Source organism: Fundulus heteroclitus, chromosome 11, assembly GCF_011125445.2.
Source record: "Fundulus heteroclitus isolate FHET01 chromosome 11, MU-UCD_Fhet_4.1, whole genome shotgun sequence".
NCBI classification, from domain to species: domain Eukaryota; kingdom Metazoa; phylum Chordata; class Actinopteri; order Cyprinodontiformes; family Fundulidae; genus Fundulus; species Fundulus heteroclitus.
The window spans coordinates 24,652,453-24,676,241 of NC_046371.1; the positions used below are offsets into that span (position 1 = coordinate 24,652,453).

At 41.2% G+C, this 23,789-nt stretch overlaps 1 protein-coding gene across 10 annotated transcripts in view; it reads left to right on the forward strand.

Annotated features, from left to right (window-relative positions):
* The window catches only part of phldb1a (pleckstrin homology-like domain, family B, member 1a), a 42,294-nt gene that overhangs the window by 6,286 nt on the left and 12,219 nt on the right, over nucleotides 1-23,789 (forward strand). For 2 of the 10 annotated variants that reach the window (XM_012867189.3, XM_021318783.2), the window contains exons 4-19: nucleotides 976-1,146; nucleotides 3,931-4,056; nucleotides 6,019-7,034; nucleotides 12,023-12,250; nucleotides 12,346-12,474; nucleotides 12,967-13,104; nucleotides 15,451-15,579; nucleotides 17,943-18,098; nucleotides 19,336-19,446; nucleotides 20,147-20,236; nucleotides 20,349-20,465; nucleotides 21,100-21,216; nucleotides 21,377-21,535; nucleotides 21,738-21,878; nucleotides 23,166-23,285; nucleotides 23,378-23,444. In XM_012867189.3, coding sequence (XP_012722643.2) covers nucleotides 976-1,146; nucleotides 3,931-4,056; nucleotides 6,019-7,034; nucleotides 12,023-12,250; nucleotides 12,346-12,474; nucleotides 12,967-13,104; nucleotides 15,451-15,579; nucleotides 17,943-18,098; nucleotides 19,336-19,446; nucleotides 20,147-20,236; nucleotides 20,349-20,465; nucleotides 21,100-21,216; nucleotides 21,377-21,535; nucleotides 21,738-21,878; nucleotides 23,166-23,285; nucleotides 23,378-23,444 — 3,015 coding nt within the window. Of the gene's footprint in view, nucleotides 1-975; nucleotides 1,147-3,147; nucleotides 3,406-3,930; nucleotides 4,057-6,018; nucleotides 7,035-12,022; nucleotides 12,251-12,345; nucleotides 12,475-12,966; nucleotides 13,105-15,450; nucleotides 15,580-17,942; nucleotides 18,099-19,335; nucleotides 19,447-20,146; nucleotides 20,237-20,348; nucleotides 20,466-21,099; nucleotides 21,217-21,376; nucleotides 21,536-21,737; nucleotides 21,879-23,165; nucleotides 23,286-23,377; nucleotides 23,445-23,789 lie in introns of those variants that run through there. The other 8 variants (XM_021318785.2, XM_021318790.2, XM_021318787.2 and 5 more) reach the window with 8 other exon arrangements.

The following is a 23,789-nucleotide window of genomic DNA, read 5'->3' on the forward strand; positions in this document are numbered from 1 at the left end:
ATAATAATAATAATAATAATAATAATAATAATAATACTTATTATTATTATTATTATTATTATTATTATTATTATTATTATTATTATTATTATTATTATTATTATTATTATTAATCTTTTGAGATTTGTTTTGTTCTACAATGCATTGAAAGAGTATTTTATTGGTGCATAGTAGGGAATTGGCTGGTAAGTGATCAATTGTTTTCACATTTTTATTTACAAATAAATAACTGAGAAAGTACAGTGTTAATATGAAATTTCATGGTGTAAAAAATGGTTCAAACTCGGTCAACTTGTCTGTTTAAGGTTATTTTACTGCTGGAAGGTGATCATCCACTCCAACATCAAGTGTTTTGCAGCTTCTAACTGGTTTTACGCCATAATTCCCTAGTTTTGAGCTTTATTTATCTTCCCAGCACCTCTGAGTAGTTTCACTGCTGAGGAAAAGCTGAATGTGATATCTAGTGTTAGTCAATTTATTATTATTTTTAATAATAATAATAATAATAATAATAATAATAATAATAATAATAATAATAATAATAATAACCATTTATTCATTTCCTTACACTTTATGTTGTACTCTGTCAGTGACATGAGATCAAAGTAAAATAAATCGAAGGTTATGGTAATAATGTGACAGAATGTGAAAACCTTAAAGGGTTATGAATACTTTTCCATTGCACTGTATGGTGAAGCTGATGATTAAAAGCAGTGTACAGGTCACATAGTTAATTTATTTCCCGTCATGAACTTTTTGTCAGACTAAATGTGTCTTTTGAGAGTTTCCCACCTGTTGAACAACATATTCACAGATGGCGTTTGCGACTCCGCCTATGTGGACTTGACCCCTGACACTCTGTGGGCCTTGGCTTTCTTGGCATTGACCTATGAAACCTTGGAATACCTCTCAGAGGTATTGAGGTTCTACAGCTCTCCAGGAAGTTACTAAATGTTTTTTTTTTTCTGTTTTCAGGGACAACCACGCTGGGTGGCGATGGGACAGATATCCCTCTGCAGGGCCCAGGCATTGCACCTCAGCACTGCTACATTGAAAACCAAGCCGGGAACATCACCTTACACCCATGTGGAAACCAGTGCTCTGTGGATGGCATTCTCATCACCAAGCCCTATCGCCTCACGCAAGGTAGGTGTGTGACGGGCACGAAAAAATTAGTTACATTTTTCTCAGATGATTTTGCCTAGTATTTTGCCTATAGCAAGACCAGCAAAAACATAACATAGCAAAAAGAAACCCATATAATTCCAGTAATTATATGGGTTTACAAGGGTGATTAAATGTTTAAAATACACCCATTATAGGCAGACAGTCATATTAGATCTGCCCTCCTTATGATGCCTGTGAACCATAATTTTTTTATGGGGGGGGGGGGGGGATTATACAACAAACAAGTTCAATCAATTATAAAAACAAGATGTAGGGGTCTAAGTTATATTTCATTTTTTTTCTAATCCACACAGGGTCAAATGTATACATACATACATACATACATACATAATACATACATACATACATATCCTGTAAAGTTACTTTATTCTGAAATCTACTGCAATTCACTGAAATTTTCAAGCGGTATGCAAACGACATTTCGTTCTGTACGCACCCTGTGCATACAAAACGTCAAATAAAGTTGTCTAAATCTAATATTTAGTTGAGTGTTCAATAGTAAGTTACAGATAAACCAAACAGTTTATCTGTTGCATTTTGTGTTAGGACACAATCCTGGCTGCATATTTCACAACTCTTCTTGGCAGAAATGGTACAGCTCATTCAAATCTGTCGTTTTTCTAGCGGCCTTTTAAACATAGTCCATGCATTTTTAATAGGGTTGAGGTCAGAATCTTTTCAAAACCTCAATGCCAGATCCATCCTGAAACTAGTTTTATTGTTTCTCTGTGATCGATGTCCTGTTGGGACACCCGACAGGAACCAAAATTGAACCATCTGACCCAGGGCGCCACCCTCAGATGAAAGGCACCACCAGAGTATGCTGGGATGACCGTGTCACTGTCCAAACTGAAGATAATATAGCATCACCACGGACTGAGGAGATGATGAAGCTTGTCAGAAACGTGCGGCTACCCACGCTGACGTGCTAAATATATTCAAGATTAACGTTTTAGTGTCAGATTAAACAAAGACTGAGCTGTTTGATGAGGAGTCCACCGAAGCTTTACTGTTTCAGAAATGGAAAAATGCTGGTATACCAGGGTCAGTGGCCACAATGAAGCCAGTCTGACATCAACCAGGACTGAGAAGTTGCTCACCAAGAAGCTTCTGCTCAAACATTGATGACTCCAAGCATGACCGAAGCCTGCAAAGACTTTGCAATTGCCTTCTTGATTAAAAGGGATTATTTTATAGCGAGAGCTCAGTTTTCACGTACACCGTGTGAAAACTGAGCTGTATGGTTGCAATGATTTAGTGTGTTTGGAAGTCATTTTAAATCAGAGAACAATGTACCCATTGTTAAGGGTGGTGGTGGAATCATACAGTAGGTCAGCTTTCCTGACTGCTGTATTGGTTTGTCACACAAATTAAATAAATAAATGAAGGCGAGACACCACCACATTCATCAGATTCACACCCAGTCAACAGCTAGATGGTTGAAAACATTGGCTGCTTGAATACGTCAAGTCGGATTTTAGAAAGCATCAAGCAGGCTAACACCAGGCCTCCGGAACGCCCCCCCCCCCACCTCAACCCTAATCGAAATTTATGGACTATGCCTAAAAGCCGGGATTTTGGGAGGAAACCAAGATATTTAAATGAACCCTACCGTCTGTGATGAGAGGCGTTGACAACTACTCAGCCATAATTTTTATTTACTGATGACGTTTCTCTCTTCAAGTTTAAAAAGCACGAGCCTTTATGTGTACGACCTCGCCTGTGTGGATAAAATCCAAAAATAAATTCAAACCTGTGCCCCTAGTTGTTGGTTTAAAATCTGTTATGTGTGCTGTATGGTGGTTCCAGCTTTAAGAGAGAAGGCATCCAATGATGCAGTCGAACTGTGGATGTAAACCTTTGACTGACGCTGTACCATAAAAGAACCAGGCGCAGTCCCACCCCCTCCTTCCCCTCTCCATTAAACCCAGTCCAGCAGCAGGAACGGAATGTCATTCGAAGCCGGCATGTGTGTGTGTGTGAAGACAGCAGCTGCCGGGCAGGAATATTTCTAACTTGTTGCCTAATTCGAAGGACAATCGTCACATTTCGAACACAAACTTGCGAACGGGGGACGTTTAAACCTGGAAACAATGCGGCAGGACTCTAAACGATAAATGTTAAACTTCCTTTGGGACATATAGCACTGGACACCAAGCGGCTGAAAGTCACTTTCAGGATTCAAAGAGAGTAAAAATGCAATGAAGTCATAAGGAGGTAATTTGACTTACTCTCTTTTTAGAGTTATGTTGAATTAATTTATTTTATTTAGCTGGTGTTTTGAAAAAAAAAAGATGTCATTAATGACTAAAAGCTATACTGTACTCTGTTTGTACGTGACAGGCTGAAACAACACTGTTAGCAAACTAAATCAAATCTTAATGATCTTATCTTTTTAATCCCATAGTGTTGGTCTGCATGCAAAGCAGCAACAATGTACTGTAGAACATATAAAAAAGTTAACAGACATTTTAAATCAGGTCTCTGGGAAACTATATTTAGATTGGTTAAATTAAATTGATAAAGACTAACAATTTACAACTGGTTTTGATGGTAAAACATTCAATTTTTATGTAAACCTCTGGATATAAGATAGGCTTTATTGATCTCACATTGGAGAAATTCACAAGTGGCTAGTAGTGTGAAAGCCATGCAATTTTTCAATATCATTACTAACAAACTCATGAATTGCAGATAATGGATTGTTGACATCTGTCTACCCACGCTTGTGTTTCCTGGCAGGGTGCATGCTGTGTTTTGGTCAGTCTGCCTTCTTCCGCTTCAACCATCCTGAGGAGGCTCAGAGGATGAAGAGTATGCTGCCTGCAGGGAGCCTCAGAGTGAACACAGTCAAACCGTTCCCCTCTGGTAAGAAAATAAAAATAAAAATACATACAACAAAGAAACAAAAAGCAAATTCCCGTCATTCAAACCCACCACCATCCTGAGCTGTTCCTATGATCCAGAAATAACCCTCCATTAACGACTGTGCGTACAAATGTTTGTGCCTCTGCAGCTATTTTGGGCCGAACAAATGCTCCTGGCACAAATGCTACTTCTGATTGCTTCTTTTGTTATGAAAAGTCAATATTTAATCCCTTGTGTATAAAAGCACTCTTGCTACTTCCTGTTTAGTTTACAGGTACATTTAAACCAGGATCTTTATCTGTGAAGGTCTAGGATGAAAAAAAAAAAGACCATGTTCCCATCTTTTAAGTCTCAGTTTTTAAATTCTGACTACGACTTTAAATATTATTAGAGTTGACAGAGTAGGAAAAAAAAATCTAATTATCAGCGGCCTACATTGTGATCCATTTCATCTAGAAAATTTCTTAGTGCGGTGACCTCATTCTAATCTTTGTGCTCTGCTATTTGTACTCTTTCACTGTGAATGTAAGCTCATTCTGGCCCAATGCCCGCCTGTGATATTTAGAACCCATTCTCCTGTGACCTTATTAGTTTGGCTGTCAGCGCCTGAACAGTAATGGCCACCCCACCCTGTCCATAGTGTACAGACCAGTTTTTTTTGTGGCGAAGCCCTGAATTCGTCAGCTTTGAATGAGTTAAACGGTTGCACTTTTTATATTTAGCTGCTCTCTGTCCCTGTAGGATTACAATACCTCTAAAGAGCATCCAGCAAAAATACACCTTGTAAGCTTTTTGAACAAAGCATAACTTTTAAATATATTGTATATATTTTAAATAGAGTTGCAGTCTGGGTCATTCCAAAAACATGAACTACAAGAGTCAGAGTTCACTTTATGCAAAATAACCTAGTTTTTCATGCTTTGTTATAGATATTTTCATTTTTAAATCTATATAAATGCAAGTAAAATGAACAGGAAGACTAATGAAATAAACAAGGTATTAGATGCAGCTCATTGGTGGATTGTGCTTTTTTTAGAACAGGCTCATGGGGGCCACATGTGGGCTACTTGGTGCCCGTGGGCACTGTGTTGGTGACCCCTGCTCTAGATGTAAATGTGAGGAGAGGTGAAGAACTTGTAGGTAGTCCTGTTTCCTTATCATGCCATCTACTTCGTGCAAAGCACTGGTAACACTGAAGGCAAAACAGCCTCAAATCATGATGCTGTCACCACCACGCTGGACAGGCCCAATCTTCTTTAATTTGAACGCTTCACCATACGTCCTGCAAACGAACTTTGTCATTGTGGCCAAACAGTTCTTCCTTTCTCTCATCTGACCGTAAAACCTTTCGCCAAAGGCAGCTGGAAATTTCAGTCAATCTTATATGTGTTGAATAGGAGGCAAATGCTTTTTTTTCCTTGGTCGGTGGTACCCTGTAAGTACTATTAGCTTTATTTATCTAATGGTGACACTGGTATGCCAGTGTCTTCTAGTTCATGATAGTTTTGAGCCTTAGGGGTTCATATACTGCCTAAAATTGTAAAGAAAATTATAGTATATGTTGTAAAGCCAGGTTCATGTCAGCAAACAAGAAATATAAAATAACTCTTTGCCGGGAATACTGGTTATATGCACAGCGTGACATACCAGAATACCTTTATCATGCTGCAGAAAGCGTGTGCTTCTTTGTAAATTGCTAAGGACAGTAATCCAAATTTCAGTAGGAATATATATGATAAGTGTTTATGCAGCTCTTAACCACACTGTGGGTGTGAATAAGTGTATAAAACAAACATAGCCTTGCCCCTTTGTCCCAGGGCTGACCCGGGACCTGCTGAGAGTAAACAGGGCAGGGGACAGATACACCACAATGTGTGTTTACTAGTGTGTGTTTTTACAACTGTCCTCTACCTTCATTTAACAGGAATGTTAACGGACAAATGTTTCTGTCTCTCTCTGCAGACCCCCACAGCGTTTCAAATGGACACCACGGGTCTCTGTCAGACAACAATGACAGTAACCTCAACGGCGTGGCAAGAACTCAGCAGGACTCCTTGAAGCTGAAACCATCCTCGTCATTATCTGGGTTTGGTAAACAGTCTTTTCAACCAACTGCTTTAGACATGCCAAATGGGAAAAACGGCACTATGCTAGGCAGCTCCGGTCAAGAAAACAGCAGCAGCCTTTCTCTGACTCAGAACGTCACCAATAAACCTCTGGCAGTACCTGTTCCTTATCCGCGGACTTCACGTCCTGTGGCTGTGAGTGGTACTGGTGGGACTCAGAGATCCCAGGAGAGCCCAAAGCCTCTTAGAAATCTGGGGAAAGAGAAAATGTCAAGCCCCAAGCTTCATGCCAGAGGATTGGAAGACTCAAGCATCAGTCATAAACCTTCTTCCATCAAGATTTCCCACACAGCTCCACCCAGCCCACAACTCAGAAGTTCCTCCCTTCAGACGAGATCCCACAGCCCAATGCGAGACCCTAGCCAGCCTCTCTCTGATGCTGAAGCCCCTCATAGGATGACAGGCTCCACCAGCCTTAGGGAATTTTCTCGGGTCAGCCCCTTTGTGCCGTACAGGGGGGCTCCAGGATCTCAAGGAGTTCCTCAGAGCACCCAGGGCCAAAGCAAACTTCTAACACCGTTAAAAGCAGAGGCCATGAGGGCCCGATACACACTCGCTGGGCAGGAAAAGCAGGCAGAGGGCAGACCGTTACGGCCTGGTCCAACAATTGGCATCACGTCGGGCCTTGGCTCAGTATCTGGTTTGTCTCCTCTGGCAAGCCCTTGTAATGAACGGAAGACTGCCTGCCTGAGTGCTAAAGGATCCTCCAGCAAGGAAGAAAATCCTGCAAAACCGTATACCAGGGAACGCAAAAACAGTATCTCCGAGATCAGCGACAATGAGGACGAGTTGCTGGAGTACCACCGGTGGCAGAGAGAGGAAAGGCTGAAGGAGCAGGAAATGGAGAAAATGGTAAGTGATCACACTGTGACAAGTATTAGACTCTATTCTACTCTTGAACCCAATCTACGAAGTTTTCATTTGAACTCTTGGGAGCCGTGTAATTGATCTTTAGCTTGTGAGGAAAGGTGGTGTCTGTACATTCTTGTGCATCAATCTCCTGATTTTATTTTTAGGGAATAAACCCTCAAAAAAGCTAAAGGCATGAAGCTTCATAATGAAACAGCTACCAAGGACAGTATGGACAGCGATTGAGTCTTTTTGGTTGGATTTTCATCTGTAATGTCTCGCCATGAGCTGGTGGAATTAAATTCCAGAGAAAATATGTGAATTATTGCTTCAGATAAAACATTTTTGGTTGGGTAGTGGCATCAGAAGGGAAAAAAACTTACCCAAATGAATGAGTTTGTAAATGAGAACACGGTTGAGTGAAGAAGTTCAGTGACTCTTGGCACGGCGGTCTGCTTTCATATCTTCTCCAGATTCTCTGGCACCGAGCCGGTAATTAATCTCTTCTCCGAGCATTGCTGGCATCGACGGCCCGTGTGGCCTTGGTGACATGGGGGGAACATTCTTACCGACGTCTTGGGGTCCGATGTAGAGGGTGCGGCTTGTTGTTGTTGCCCAACACTATATTTACCAGAAAGATGAGCGGCATCTACTTTCAAAGCTGCCTCCCCTTCACGCGGGACTCTTTCTTCTTCTTTCCCACACTAGATCATCGACTGCATGCTTTTTATCTATCTTCACTCACAGTCTTTTCTCATCACCCTCCAAATGGCAATTCGGCTCCAGCCCTGTCCTGCCCACTAACAGCTGAGACGATCACAGTGGTGTGTGGTCACTGCAGGCACCATGTGTGTCCAGAGATGTCTGCCAATCAAAAAAAAAAAAAAAACCTGCATATTTCATACCTTATTTTTTCAATCTATAGATAAAATGTCTAATTTTTAACAGTTTTGAGAGATTTTTAGGCAGATTAAGGCACAAATATACCGCTGTTGTATTACGATTTAGATATGGAAAGGAATTGGACCTGCTTGTCATCTGTAGTGCTTTGGCTTGGTATTTGATTTAATTTGGGACTCTGTAAATAAAACTGAGCTGAGCTAAATCTAGTAAAGACATGCAATTGTGTTGCTAAAATACAATGGTAAACCTACACCCACCAGACAGTTTATGTAGTACCCCTCTTCAGTTGCCTAGTAACGCCAAATCAGCCAATCACATGGCATCAGCTGTTGATTAGAAACATTTTGGGGAGGCACACCAGAGATCGAAGATTACCACAACAGTAAACTCTACTTAAATCCGTTCACGGTTCAAGTGTGGTCAGTCTGGTGAAAGCTCCATAATCCGCTTTGTTTCCTCCATCGAAATCCTTTTGAAATCGCTATTTTGTAAATAAATTACCGCATTTTCTTTAGCTTCACCCTTGGCTCCTGTCTTTTTGTTGTAATCTGACTTTTCCGTTTGCTTTTAGTGACATTCACCCCTGCGCATCTGAGCTGCCGGGTTGAGTGACTTTGATTGCCTGGCTTGATGAATACATCTGATTGGATGAAGACAGACACAAAAGAGCTGATTGGCCACAGGGGCAGAGAGCTGCACCCCGAGGACAATCTTTGAGTAACCAATTAGAAACCAGCATGAAGTCACATGGAAGCCAAAGGGGTTTACGCCGATACTCATTTATCTGGCATCCCATGGCACTGAAACATAGAAATTCAGAGGCCTACACTAAAAACAAAATAACCCCAAATAAACCCGAAATGGAACACTGAAAAAAAAAAAAAAAAAAACAGACACATTTTATGAGAGAACAGATGTGGTTATTTATTTTTATTTCCTAATTTATGTTTACTGTGGAGTTGTTGTTAGCACTGTTGCCTTTCCACCCCAGGGTCTTTCAGCAGGAAGTTTGCATGTTCTCCCTGTGCATGCATGGGTTCTCTCCAGGTACACTGGCTTCATCCCATAGTCCAAAACATGAATGTAAGGTTAATTTGTCCCTCCAAATTGCCCTTCGGTGTGTGTGTGTGTGTGTGTGTGTGTGTGTGTGTGCATGGCTATTTGTCCTGGTTGATGGGCCAGTGACCTGTCCAGGGTGTACCCCGCCCCTTGCCCAATGACCACTAGAGATAGGCAAAGGCAAGGCTAGGCAAATGTATTTCTATAGCACAATTCAGTACAGAGACAATGCAAAGTGCTTTACATGGTTAGCAGATAGGCACAGGCCCTCCTATGACACTGCAAAGAGAAGGAGGTATAGACAATGGATGGATGCACTTGTGCTGTCTGTGTTGCCCGATGGATAGATTTTTCATTTTGTTGGCTTTTAATATGTGGTGACTACGAATCAATCTGTTTTCGATCAACATTTCCATTTGGTGATTGTGGCGTCCGTCAGTAACTGGAAGTCATTTAAAACGCCGCAGCCTACCTAATCATTACTGATGGCCGATCCATTTGGACCGCGCTGTGGCTGCTTCCAGCAGGATAATGTCACAAAGCTCAAATGATCTGAGACTACTGTCCTGAATGCGACAGTGAGTTGACCACGTTCTTCCAGTAACATCCACAATCACCACATATCAGTCCAGGAAAGCCCATGTCTAATGTGGTGTAACGATAAAGTTGAGTCATAGATGTGCAGCTGACTAATTTGCAGCAGTTGTGTGACCCCGTCTTGCCGTAGTGCTTGGGTGGTGTTTGGTGGGTATTTGTCTTCACTGTCTGGCTTTGAGCAAAACAGAAATTCCTTACATGGGCTCATAATAACTAAACAATGGCATACATTTTACTAGTTATTTATTTCTGGTGATAGCGAGGCATTTATTTCATATTAGAGCCAATAAAATGTTTTTGAATGCCACAGAAGGTTGCCTTATTCTGCAGAGGTTCTAGAGCAGAGAAGGTAGTAATTTATTTTAAAATATTCACTTACATTAAAAAAAAAAACATACTTAAAATACGGCTGCATGTTGGAAAACACAGCACATGCTCATCAGTAATGTTTTCGTAATAAAGTCTTTGTGCACAGTATTATACAAAAAGTATTTTTCCCCTTACAGCTTACTTCTGTTTTTGCTTCTTTCACACATTTAAGAGTTTCTGATCAAACAAATGTTAATATTAGACAAAGATAACCAGAGTAAATAGCAAAATAAAATTTTATATCAAGATTTAATATAGTGACTGAGAAAAATTAGTGAAACCATGGTACGTCTATGCAAAATATAGCTAGTTACCCCTGTTTTAAAATGATAAATTAAGTGACATTAACCACATTTGTAAAGTTTAAATTTGCTAGTCACACACAGGCGTGAACAGTTCCTACCTGTATAATTTAAAATCACCTAAATACAACCTATTGCAAGAGGCTATGCACACCCTAGACCGATTGCAGGTTCCCTTCTGTCAGGCACCTAAAAAGTACTGGCACTTGACCTCCAGAGAGACACAAAGAAAGGATTTCCTTTCAGCAAGATAAATCCCCCATATCTGGCTCTCCGTCCACAGTTGGCACACACGAACAATACTCTTTTGCTGTTTTTGGTCCAGCCTTGTACTTGTGGTTAATTTGGCACTTTAGAAATCAATACCAGCAGTTGTCTCGAAGCAAGACTTAAGAGCGTAGCCAGAAGAGCGGAAGTGTTAATGTCAGCATCAATGTGAATTACATATCCAAACACGGCATATGAGATGTGGTAATCCAGTGTATCAGTTTATTTGTGTTGCCCTCCTTTCTCTATATACACTATAACTTCTTTCTTCAGTGAAGTATGTCGGAACATTTAATCTAATCCCTCATATTATATCTGCTTGTTTTAAAGCTAGCGCCAGCGGATGCTCAATACTTGTGCTTGATTGCAAGAACTTAAATATTTTGGTAGGACACTGTACAGTGTGTTGCCAAAAGTATTCACACACATGTGACCTTGAGTGACATCCTGTTCCTAAATATAAAAACTTTAAATAATTGCATATTGCAATCAGTGCTGATATCGGAAAACCTAATGCATTTGTTTCATTTCTTTTGTTCTCTAAATGCTCGGATGAAACCTCCTTTCAATACAGAAATGCTGACTGTTTTGCATTTTGATGTGAAAGTTTTCTTTTGTGAGACTTATGTGAACGGGTTGCGGCCCATTTTGTGGTCAACCTGGACCAGAGATGTTAGAAACCCTATATCTGAAATGTAGAGTATGGCGCACTAGTTTTCATCCAAACCTTAAGAGCTCTACAGCGTTCTTTCCATAATATGAACATTTTTGTCACCTTCATGATTCAAATTGAACAGAATTGTTTGAACCAACATTGGATTATGTGAAAGCAATGTTTTTCACAGCCTGCAAAATTTTTTTAATGGGTCCCATTTGTGTGGTTTTGCTAAGTAAAGCTGGATTGTCCCTTCAGAAGTAGAGAGCAAAGCCAGTTGATTAGAGCTCCTTAAATCCCAATATCCTTTTCATCATGTCTTTATGTTTCTACCATGGCTGCTAAAATTGACTGCAACCTTTTTTTTTAGCCTTTTCACCTAAGATACTTTGATTCTTCTTCTGCCAGACTTCTGATTAATGTCCGATTAAAGTGATGAGTGCATTTTTCACCATGTTTTAACACATTAAGTTAGGACTCGTGTTATTTGGTCAACAAGAGACAAGAATGTGGCCACAGAGAAAATAGAGAATGTTAATTTAGAGACAGTTTAAACAAATAAAACTCCTCTTCACTCCTTCAGTGTGTGTGCAGCCTCTCTGTTTCTGTTTTTCCTGCATAACTCCACCTGTCCCCTCACCCTTTCGGGTGAGGGGACTATCAGGTTGCATATGTCCCCCCCGCAACTATCAGGTTGCATATGTCCCCCCCCCCCCGTGCCTTTGGTTAAGTGGCAGCTGCCTAAATGGGACAATGTCAGCCAAGGAGAAATGCGGTTAATCCTCAGTGCGATCTGGAATATCGGGCAGCAACGCTCACGCCTCTCGTCTCCCCTACAGGAGCGACAGAGACTGGAGACCATCCTGAATCTGTGCGCGGAGTTCAATCAGGAAGACAGCGCTGCGGAGCCGGGGAGGAGCGGGCCGCTCGGAGGCGTTAGAGGAGTCGGCTCAGATTCTGGAGGGGCGACAGCGCTCATGGGGGCAGACCGGGCCCTGAGGGCGGGGGAGAACGATGAGGAAATCCAGCGGGACGAATCCAGCAGCACAGAGAGCACACATCAAGAGGTAAAATACATCCGTACATCGTGTTCGCGTCATTTATGGATATCTGGATTTTGACATAAAAAAAATAAAAAAAACACATAAAAATCTGTGCTTAGTGTGAGCTGTTTGCTGGACAGGAACAGGTCTACCTGGAGGAGGAGAGGAAAAGAGTCTTGGTCCGGGTTGACGACTTGAAGTACCGAGTTGGTGAACTGGAGCAGCAGCTACAGGAGACCCAACAGGAGGTCAGCAGGTGCACACATGCAGCTCCAGGCTCTCACAAATACACACTTCAAATACCTGAACTGTGTATTTGTGGGGGAGACGATCACATTTATTTAGCGCTTTTAAGTCACCAGTTTCATCTGTTTTCCTTTGTGGGATTAAACATTTTGCACACAAGTTTGAATGCACTGTGGATTTTCTCCAACCTACCAAACAGGAAACCAAGCAAACACAACTTTTCATATATTCTCTGTTAGGAGGAAGCAACATTTCACCCAATATTAGTGAGGGTGTTTGGATAATTTTGACCCTGCATGGATTTGGGAAAATCCACAACAAATACACACGTGTGCAGCCAATCTTTTTATTATTTTTTTTGTGTGTAAAGTCAGTCATGTGTTATGTAGTTTCATCAACGCACCATGACCTGAGTAAAGGCCCTTGAAGGCCAAGTGACAGGGGGCTGTGGGTACTATGCATTATGCATGCTCTGACTGTGCCTTTGTGGGCAGGTGGAAATGGAGCAGGCGCTGCTGCAGGCCGAGAGGCGGGCAGAGCAGGAGCAGGTGAAGGCTGAAAATGACATCATCGCTCAGCTGCAGCTCAAACTCAGTCAGCTGGACAAGGCCACTCAGAAAGAGAAGGACAAGGTGACTGTGATGCCCTAAACCTGTCAGCAGCAGCTGGCTGAATGCATGTTACTGACCTGTTACTTCTTTCTCTGGGTTGAAATACACGAATCTTCCTTCCCTCTAAACGAGCCGTAGGGATACACATTTTGACCTGCACTGCTTAACAGTGGCTTGCAAAAGCATTTAAACTTCTTAAACATGTACACATTTTTTTATCACAGCAGCAAACTTCAGTATTTTATTGTTGAGTGAGCTCGGTTTTAATCAGTAAATCTGAGAGTTTAATCTCAGTGTAACTATTTTGTTAAGGCCTCAAAGGCTTGTTAGAGAACATTGGTGAAGCATCAGCATCATGATTACCAAGGGACACAGCAGTCAGCGATAAAAATTTAAAATTAATGCAGGGCTGGGCAGTAAAACAATCTATCCCAAGCTGTGAAACGTCACACACAGCACTGTTCAGTTCACCATTTTGAAAACGGAAAGATTACAGCATGACTGCGACTGTTGTCCGCCTAAATCTACAGCCAGACAAAGAGCAATTGATCAGAGGAGCAGCCATGACACCCGTGCTAGTTCTGGAGGAGCAGCAGAGAAATGGCAGAATCTGCTGACACGGTATTAATCATGTACTCACTGAGCTATATTATACACTGGAGTGCTGATTTTGCCAAAAAACTGAAGTCACTGGCCGCCATCTTGCTACTCCCTACTCTCTCACAGAGTCCTATAGGATTTGGTCGCAACAACAAGCAGTTTTCTGGCTTAGTGAAAACATTTCACTGGTAATTCTACAGTCAGTGGATGTACTAACACTATCAACTACTAGGAAATTAGGTGCTGAAATATTTTACATGTTATTCATATTAAATATATACTGTATATATGTATATATAAGTATGTGTATATGTATATATGTATATACATATGTATAAATATATGTAAATCTATGTTTTGTATATTGTCATTTATATATTTATAAATGTTAAACATATATATAAATGAATAAAATGCAAAATATTTCAGCACATGACTTTCTCAGTACTTGATAGTTTTAGAACATAACATAAAAGTATATGGCATTTGACATTTTAAAAGTCTTAAGCCCCCCCTGAACATGAAAAAATCCTCGTTATTCGATGCTGTAGCGCACATATTCCCTAGTTACTGGAGGAAAAATAGGGAGTACCAATATGGCGGCTGGTGGCTTCAAAGCGACTCGTTCTAACAGCGGGCGATTAGCACTACAGTGTATTATATAGCTCAGTGCATGTACTCCACAAATTTTACTTTTTTTTTTTTTGCCAAAAAGACACCCGTTGCTGAAAAAAAAAAGCTATGCTAGTTCAAGTTTTAAATTTGTCACAAGACATGAGAAGGGAGCAGCAGAAACATGTTGAAGAAAAGTTTTGCCTTCTAGCCTAAGTGTAAAAGGCTACGTGTGGAGGAAGACTGTGCGCATCATACTAAACACGCCGTCCATCGTCCTGTGAAACATGGTGGCGGCGGAATTATGCTGATGAGTAGCTTTTCAGCAGCAACAGGGACAGGAATTGTGGGAAGATGCATGGAAAATGGAGGGAAATAATGGAAGAAAATTTAAGAGGTGTAAAAAAGACCCGAGACTGAGGGGGAGATTCACCTTCCAGCGAAACAGTAACCTCAAACCAACACCCAGTGCTAAAGTGGGTTTAGGGTTTAGATCCAAGCATGCGTTCATGTATTTCAACAGCCTCATAAGTCCAGACCAAAATCCAATAAGTCTGTGGCAAGACTTTGGAAAAGATATGTTCACAGATGCTTTCCATTAAGAAAAACACCAACATTTTACGAAAGTAAGATTTTATTGTAGGGAAAGTATTTAGTCGGAGAGGATTAATGCACGCCACACCTTTCAAATGTTTAAGTTAGAAAAAAAAAGAAGAAAAGAAACCCACATATCCCTTTGCTTCCACTTGAAAAATGTGCACTGTTTGGTGTTTGGGGCGTCACATAAAATGGCAACAAAAAGGCTGAAGTTTGTGGTCGCAACACGACAAAATCTAAAAAAAGTTCAAGGGGGAAAATGACTTTTGCAGGACGCTGTAATTGTTTGTTGTGAGGGCCTAACAAACCGCACCTTTCTCCCAAATTAACATAGCTACACGATCACAACACTGCAATCTCTAACCCAACTCCCCCCCCCCCTCCCCCCCGTCTCCTTTTAAAAACTGCTGATTACTAATCTGTCAGCTTTAGAGCGTCACTGCATGGATTTTTAGTTGCCCATGATTTTTTTTTCTTCTCCCTGGTATGTGGGCACGGTTGTGTGTACGCGTATGTGTGTGCGTGTGTGTGTGTGTGTGTGTCTTTGTGTGTTTTTAGGGCAGAGCTAAAATGTCGGCTGAGCGGAAGGTCCTGGAAAAGCAGAGGAATGAGTACAATGAGCTGAAGAGGCACTTTGATATGTGCCCCTTGTCTCAAAGGGAAGAGTTGCGGGAGCAGCTCAGCAGGGTCAGTGTTCTCACGCAGCCCACTGGCTGGGAACAGTGAGTTACGTTATCCTGAACGCTACAGCAACATGTTACCTGCACAGAAACGACCACTGTCTCTGCTTTGAAGCACTCAGAACTACTCGGAAAACGTCCGTTTTGGGCAGTTTTAGGTTTTCTGCTCTTCTGCTTTGTGACGTGAACATTTAGGGTTGCACAAATAAGGTCCATTTGTATTTAAAACTGCCATCAATGTGCTTGCAGCTCCAGCAGACGCTTTAGACGCCTAAATACGGCTGTTTTCCCCTTTCATGGCTGTTCGCTGATGTCAGTAGGATTTAGTAACAACCACTAATGTCATTAACAGCTTGGCTTTGAAAAACTGCGCATGCTTTTACTGACAATAACTCAAATCAACAACACCCTCGGCTTCTTTTCAAACTCTATTATTGGTTTTAAGCCTGCAAACTTACGGAATCAGTTCTTAAAGAGGATATTCACTGAGCTCTTTTTATGTTTTCTGGAGGTATTACGTAAGTAATAAAAGAAATGTTAAGACTCAGAGTTACTTTATTTAACAGCTGAACAGTCTGGCGTTAAAACTCAAAAACTGAAGCATTTCATTCTTACAGTTATTGGCTTCTCTTCCCACATAAATAAAGAAAAATAGTGAAGTTTTATGCATTCGGGGTCAGCGCTTTCTCACCACATACACAAGGTCTTTTCTTTGTAAATAGAGTGTAAAACAGACATGTAAAAAATAATTGGAGACCCCATATGATACTGGGTTCTTAATTAAGACATGTTAAAATATAAAATATATATATATCTGGGAAATAAATTTATTTAATTCCATCTGAACAAAAGATATGATCCCCCTTTTTTCCATTAAACAAAAGATATCAACAGCAATCCAGCAGTCTGAGGAAAACCTGCCTCTGTCCTTCCTTTCAGCTGCGAGATGTTCGAGGAGTGTCCTGGACAAACAGCCTGGTTCATGTCATATAGTTAATGACAGCTATAACTGCAGATAATACAGAATTAGAAAGTAGGGAAAGTGGTCGGCATGTCCTCCAGCAGACTAAGCCTATGGCAGCACGACTACAGAGGCAGCTGCTCTAACTGTAAGCTTAATCAACGAGGAAAGCTGTACGCCTTGTCTTAAAAGTATACATTTACTTCTTGGATACTGCTTTGTCATCTTTGGTATAGTTGTATATGAATTTTCTGTGTAATTCTAATTATTGTCGTTTTCCCCCCTTTTTTGCCCCTGACGCTTTAACATCTTTGATGTTGCTGTATATTTTCAAGTTTCCACCATCCCTTGTTGTTAAAACTTGCTCCAACATTTCCAAAAAGCTGACTGTTTTGCCTCAGATCATGAAGGCACATTATGATCATTTTCACCGTTGCAAAACTGGCAGTTTTGTCATTTGCTGACTGAAAGCATCCGTGTTTGCTTTCAGACAGCCAGGCGCGACGGCTCATGTAAGTCTGCAAACCCTCTCTGGTAACAGTGGACTCATTAACATAACCGGCTTCTTCCTGGTATTTACTTAAGTAATACAAACAGTGGCGCCTCCAGAAATGTTTCATAGGGGTGGCCAGATGGAGTCACTTAAACTCTTGGGGTGGCACTGAAACTAAAAGCCATGATTTCAAAATTTTAAAAGGCTGCCCGCAGAAAGATTTAAGTAAACACTTGCAAACGCTTTCTTTTGGTTTTTAATGGGGTTTTTATTTATATTTTTAATGTTCCTAATGATCTAATGTGCATAGACAAATAACAGTACAGTTAACGTTTAGAGTTGAACAACAATTCCTTTTTATTGCGTAATTATATTTAGAATAAGGTGTACATTTCTTCATTTATTGGAAAACAAAACAGTTACTAGTGGAAAGTCGATACTGGCCGATACAAATAAAAGCGTGATAGAAGCTCAGGAAGAGCAGCTGCCTACAATTTACACTGGCCAGTGGGGTGTCCAGGACATGGCATGGGGGGGCCATGGCCACCCCTGGCCACCCCCTGGTGGCGCCACTGAATACAAATAACAAGAATATTCTTCCATTTTAACTCATACCCTATGAGAGAGTACCGTCAACTGAAAAAAAGGTCTATTGGGTTTATTTTGTTGCACATAACCTGAGTATTCAGCTGTTAAATAGATGCTCGAGTGAAATTTAAAATGCACAGTAGGAAGTGAACGTCCTCTAAGAGAGCTGAACTTTTGATAGGGGTTGCATGAATCACAGAAAAGGCTGGTTACTGTTTTTTATCTGTTCATTATGAGATAAGTTCAAGATTGAACCTTTTTATAAGCTTTCGTATCTGCTTGGCTTTAAATAGCAATCTTAAATCGGTTGTTTTCTGCATGTGGGCAGAAGGCCGAGGCTCTGGAGTGTGGGACCAAGCAGTTTGAGGAGCTGGAGTTCTGCCAGCTGGAGGAGGAGAGCCGCCTAGAGGAGAAGAAGGAAGCCCGCTGCTCGCAGCTTCTCCAAGAGCAAGCCGAGTACCACTGCAGTGTTGCCAACAGGAAGGTGGGCACACATAAAAAAGAAAAAAAGAAAACCTGCTTTGGCCAAGGTGGTCTTAGCTTCGTGTTAAGGTTTGGTTTCTGGCAGCTCAGCAAAAATTCGATGCTCCATATGTGGGCAAGCCCATTTCCTTTTGGAGAAATGATTATCTTACTGGAAATGCTTTCAAACCAAAGTAAGATGAAATAACTGCCTAGCATGGTAGTGGTGCCATCATGCTGAGGGTCTGTTTTGCTCCCAGTGATGCTTGGTCGTTGTGTCAAGTGGGTGGAGTAAAGAAGATGGACGAATATCTTTAAGCTGAAGCTACCTCAAATCCACAGCTTTATGGCACACCATGGTTTCAGAGTGGTTGTGGAAAGCATGCTAAGCTTCAGGAATGGATCCAACCTCCACCTATTTTATGGAATAGGCTCAAAAAGCTGGGTCTGTGTCAGGTAGCTAACCAATTTAAATTAGCTCTTCATTTTATTACACAAAGGGTGGCAACGTATGGCGACAACGTGTGTGATCAAGGGGCAGTTTGCTAAGGGACATTTATTTAAATACTTGTGGGCTGTATTTAACGGAGCAATAAGTAATAATGACAGCTATTGTTTCAAATCGGCATAACACATACACAACAGCCTGCCACTGACAACAGCCTATGGTGTTTCCTCAGCGGTCCATTGCTGTTGTGAAACTCCACTGAATTTTTGCTTCCACAGGATGGGTATAAAATGCGTTCTGTTCTATTTCTCGGCCGCTTCTCTTACTGGCTTCCACGTTTGAAGGCTGCAGCTCTTTGGCCAAGATAAATTGCCAAATGTTATGGGAATCCCGGGAACTTTCATATAATTGGCTCAGGAACCAGGAAGAAAACGTGGGCTCCACGCTGCACCGAAGTAGTTCTGCACCGTAGCTCTAATTTTGAAAGGAGTAAAACTTGACTGAGACATTGTTGGTGGAGAGGACCGATTTGATGTTAATTCCAAACAAACAATTTTGGTTGATTTTACAGTAGATTTCTTACATATTGCTCCTTAAAATATTTGATAATTTAAAATGCTGAGCCTACTAGAGAAGAACCGCAATAAATTCAAGCTTGTGCACCCAGATCTTAATTTTAAAAATCCTTGAAATTGTATGCTATTATCAACTGTTCCTGAACAAAACAGCAAAACACGGCTTAAAATAACTGTATGTAAATTTCCGACTGGTCGAATGTTCTGGCAAAGTCAAGGCACCTCTGTATTTACAGGAGAGGATGGCTGCTCTGGAAGCTCAGGTGAAGCAGCTGGGGATGCAAGCTTCCCAAGACTGTGAGAAAATCGCAAAAGACCGGATGGCAACCCTGCAGCTACTACACAAGGTGGGGTTTAGGGGAAGTCCTCATGAGCTCTCTCCGCAAGCTAAGAAATCTTAGACACTGCTTTGTAGATGAGGCTTTGTAGGTAGATGTCACTACAGATTAACAAAAAAAATTACTGACATTTTTAAGTTTTAGGCTGGAAAAATACAATTAAACTCCCACACAACATCATGTTTTTGCTCTTTTTTTAGTAATTACGCCTCAGAAAAATATTAGTTAAAAGAAATAATAGCCTAGAGTTACCACTGCAAGACACGTGTTCTAGGGGTGTCAAACTCATTTCTATATGAGGCCACTTTGGTGTCATGAAGTCATTAAAAGGGCCGGTTGCATGTGTATAGATGATACTTTTCATTTCATAATTTCATTCCAGTTCACATAGAAGTATAAAAAATGCACAGTAACATAAAAGTAGCAATCTTAGGCCCAGTTTATACAGTTTATCTGCAAAAAAAGTTGATATTGGGGTGAGTTACACTTACAGGAGGCACAGATTTAGCCACTTTATACACTTTAAAAGGATATATACCTCTACTTTATGACATGATGTGCCTTTTTTTTGGCTCTTGAGGGCCGGATTATTTACCTTAACGGGCCGGATTCGGCCCACGGGCCTTGAGTTTGACACCTGTGTTCTAAAGGGAGCATATATGGGGTGACTTGTTAACACATTTTCATGCTGATTTGATTCCCCTCCCAGGAGCAAGACACGCTGTGTAGCCTGGAGAAGAGGTACCACGCCCTGACAGGAGGCAGGAACTTCCCAAAGTCCACCAGCAGCATGAAAGAGGTGAGCAGGTACATGTGAGACCTCAGATCACCAAACCTGAACCTCAGCTGGAGAAGAATTGCCTACTGCACAAGTGGATTGTTTTTGTGACTCAGGTAAACTTTTTGAACAGGAATCGCTTCACATCAGCGAGCCTGACCTTGTTTATGGGGACGGCCCTCCTCATAGCCCCTGTCCCTCCTCTTCTCACAACCCCTCCCCTGAGCTCTGTCCTGTCAGGCTGCAAGAGGTAACTTAGGAAACTCCAGTTTGCAAGAAACCCCAGTAGCGTTAGGCATGTTGTGCTGTAGCAAATGCGAAAGGCAGCAACCGGCTTGCGGTGTGTGGTGGTAGGTTTGAGTTTCTTGGATGTTTCTAAATTCAGGTCATCCGAGTCTTAAAAGTAATTTTCTTTTTCGGAGGACTGCAGCGCCTTACAAAAATATTCATACCCCTTGCACCTTTTTTCATTTTCTCTTACATTTTTTCCCCCCCCTCAAATGAAAATCTGAAAAGTGCGGCTTGCATTTGCATTAGCTTCTGGACACTGATGCTCCTAAACGAAGTCCACTGCAAAAACAACTGGCTTCAAGAGTAAAGCATCCGTGTTTCATTGTCTTTATACTTTAAATTTGTTGTCTCTTTTGTGTTGATCTAGCAATACAATCCCTATAAAATAAGTGGAAGTTTGTAGTGTTAAGGTGAAAAGAAATGTCAAAAGGTTCAAGGCGCATGAAGAGTTTTGCACGACAAAATAAAAATAAAAAAATAAGACAAAATACAGAGGCAAGCTACTGGTTACTTTTTGTGAAATATTTGAGTGCCTGTAGTTGAGAGGTCGTCCTCAGCCCTTTTTTGTGCCTGTGCTGTGGCTGTTCATGCAGGAGTACCTCAAGCTATCTGATGTCTATCGGATGTATGGAGACGCTTACATGCATTCCTCTTCCCCCGCTGCTCTCCACTGCCTCTCCCTAACCGTGTCTCCAGCTCTGCCATGTGAGGTAGACTGCCTTTCTGCACTCTGCTATGAACTGCCCAATAACTAAAGATCAAAACGTTCGAATAGAGGCACCATCTAACACTGATTTCCCCACACTCTACCCCCCCCCCCCTCTTGTTGTATTGAAAATGTATGTTGTATTTCTCTGCATCCGTGCCAAGGACTACATCACCGTGAGTCAGTTGAGCCAGATCTTTGGGATGCAGAGATGTAAGCCCTCCTCTTCCACCTCTACTCCATCATTCCAACTTGCCTCGTCTGAATCCTCCTTCGCGTGCCACTCGGCTGCATGCGGTCCTTCCTCCTTTCTTTCTGCTCAGGTTTGTCCCTCGTAGAGGCATCTTTCACATCTATCTCTGCTCGCCATTCTTCTTTACAGCACTCCAACCATTCACTGAATTCCTGTAATTATTGCTGCTTCCACTGAATGTTGTCCAAATATCTTTATTTTTTGTTTTTGAAGCTGTTGCACTATGATTTGCTTTTTTTAAATCTTTGGCTGGATGCTTGTGATCACATCAGAAACATGCTGAGCTGAGCAGGAATGCAATGACTCCCATTAATCTTGAGCGCTGGTACCAGGACATCATGGCTGCTGGAGAGCCTCAGTCATGTCCTCCACCGCTGCCTGCAAAGTCTTTTTCCACACGCAGACATGGGCAGGTAAATTCACTTACTCACAAAACAGGACAATCTCCTCAGTTGCTCTTAAACATATTCCAACTATCTAGGATCATGGTTTTTGAAGTGTGGTACGAAAAACACTGCTTGGACACAAAGTAGGTTGTGTTTTTTAGACATGTTGGCATGACTATTTGAGGGATAAACAAAAAAATGATGATTTGTTCTTATACAGTGATGTTTGTCACTCTTATTTTAGGTGCAGTGGAGTTTTGGGAGCTCCATATAGAAAACAAAGCTAACTTGTGTCTACTAATACTGTGTTGTATTGAGTTCTGAAGTCAGACCTTTGCTTTTATTTAAATTAGTTTCTGTTAAAAACATACAGCCTAAGCAGGTAATATCTTAGCTGCAGTACATGCATAACTCTCTAGATGTTATCACTTGATAGAAAAAGATTTTGCATTTTTATGATAACAACAATGATCCTGAAAATAGTCTGGTCTTGGACTTGGTCTTCCCGCCTCAAAGTCTTGGTCTTGGTATGATATGGTGTCAATTTGGACCTAATCTCAGATTAGGGGGCCTTGACTATCACAGTGAAGAAGCAGAACGAGTTATTTACTGAAGGAAGGATATTAGCTTTTAATTAAAACCAAAATTTACATTTAATGTACTCCCTTTAATATACTCTGTGTAGCCGGGCTAATTATTGCTAGTGACAAAAGCTAAAAACAGTCTGTTGCCTCTACAGCAGTAAAAAGAGGCTGGATAGCTCTATGTGAAAGCTAAATAAAATAAAAACTCTTCAATAGTGCATTTTTGCCATGTGGCTTTAACTACGTTTTACATGAAAGTCAGCCATATTGGATTTAGAGTTCTGAATTTGCAGTTTTAATTTAAGGCAACCATTCAGCAAACTTTTTTTTTCCCCCAACTTGAAACTGACATTTCTAAGTAAAAGTGCAAAAAACATAACTTAACTTTATCCTTCAACTAATACTTCAAGCTAAATGATTGGGAATGTTGTCATTTTATGTTTTCTTTGCTGTTAAATCACAAAAAATTGAGAAAGTCCAAGCCCTGCTTTATAATCTCTGTCAGCAGGGTGACATTTGGGAGTCTCAATATATACCAAGGCAGCACTAGTGGTAAAAAAATGTAAGGAAAGCCAATAACTCATGGTACTGTTTGTCACTTATGAGTAAGAATAGATCCACAAAACCAACAGTGTGATGGACAAAATAAAATAATAACAATAAATACCACCATAAAAACTAAGAAAAAACCCTGACTAATAAAATCCAATTAACTTTTGTTCTACCTTAGATGTTAAAGTCTAAGTCAGATGGCGAGGTTGGACAGGGACCATCAACCACTCAGGTCTGCAGCACTGCACTGCTATCTCTCTCCAGCGGCGTCATGCATGACAGAAATGCCCCAACAACGGTCAGTTTCATGCTTCTGAAGTCTCATCAAGCCTCGGAATCCGTGTCACAGCATGACACTTTTTTTTTCCCTGTCTTTCGTGGGGCCTACAGTTGATGCTGAGAGAGAGAAACCTGTTAGACATGGACTCCAGGAAGCAAACAGCTCTGCAGTGCAAAGGTATGTGACTGCGTCTTCCAATTGCAAGCATGAACCACGCAGGTTTTGCTCAGATAGGAACGCGCATGTTGAAGAAATATAGATTTCATTGCCAGAACATTACATCCACGTGCCGTGCAAAGGTATGGGACTAAATCAGCTCTGTTGGTGGGGTGTAAACTGGAATGCCCAGGTTGAAATAGTACAGCTTTATCAGCCAGAACATTGCAACCTAATCTGACGGAGGCCAACTTTATGCTGCTATAACAGCGTCAATACGTCAGGGCAAGAAGACGACAACTCTAAATACACACCTGGAAGACCATAGTGATGTGAGACTTTTTATACACCTTCTCTTTGAACGCA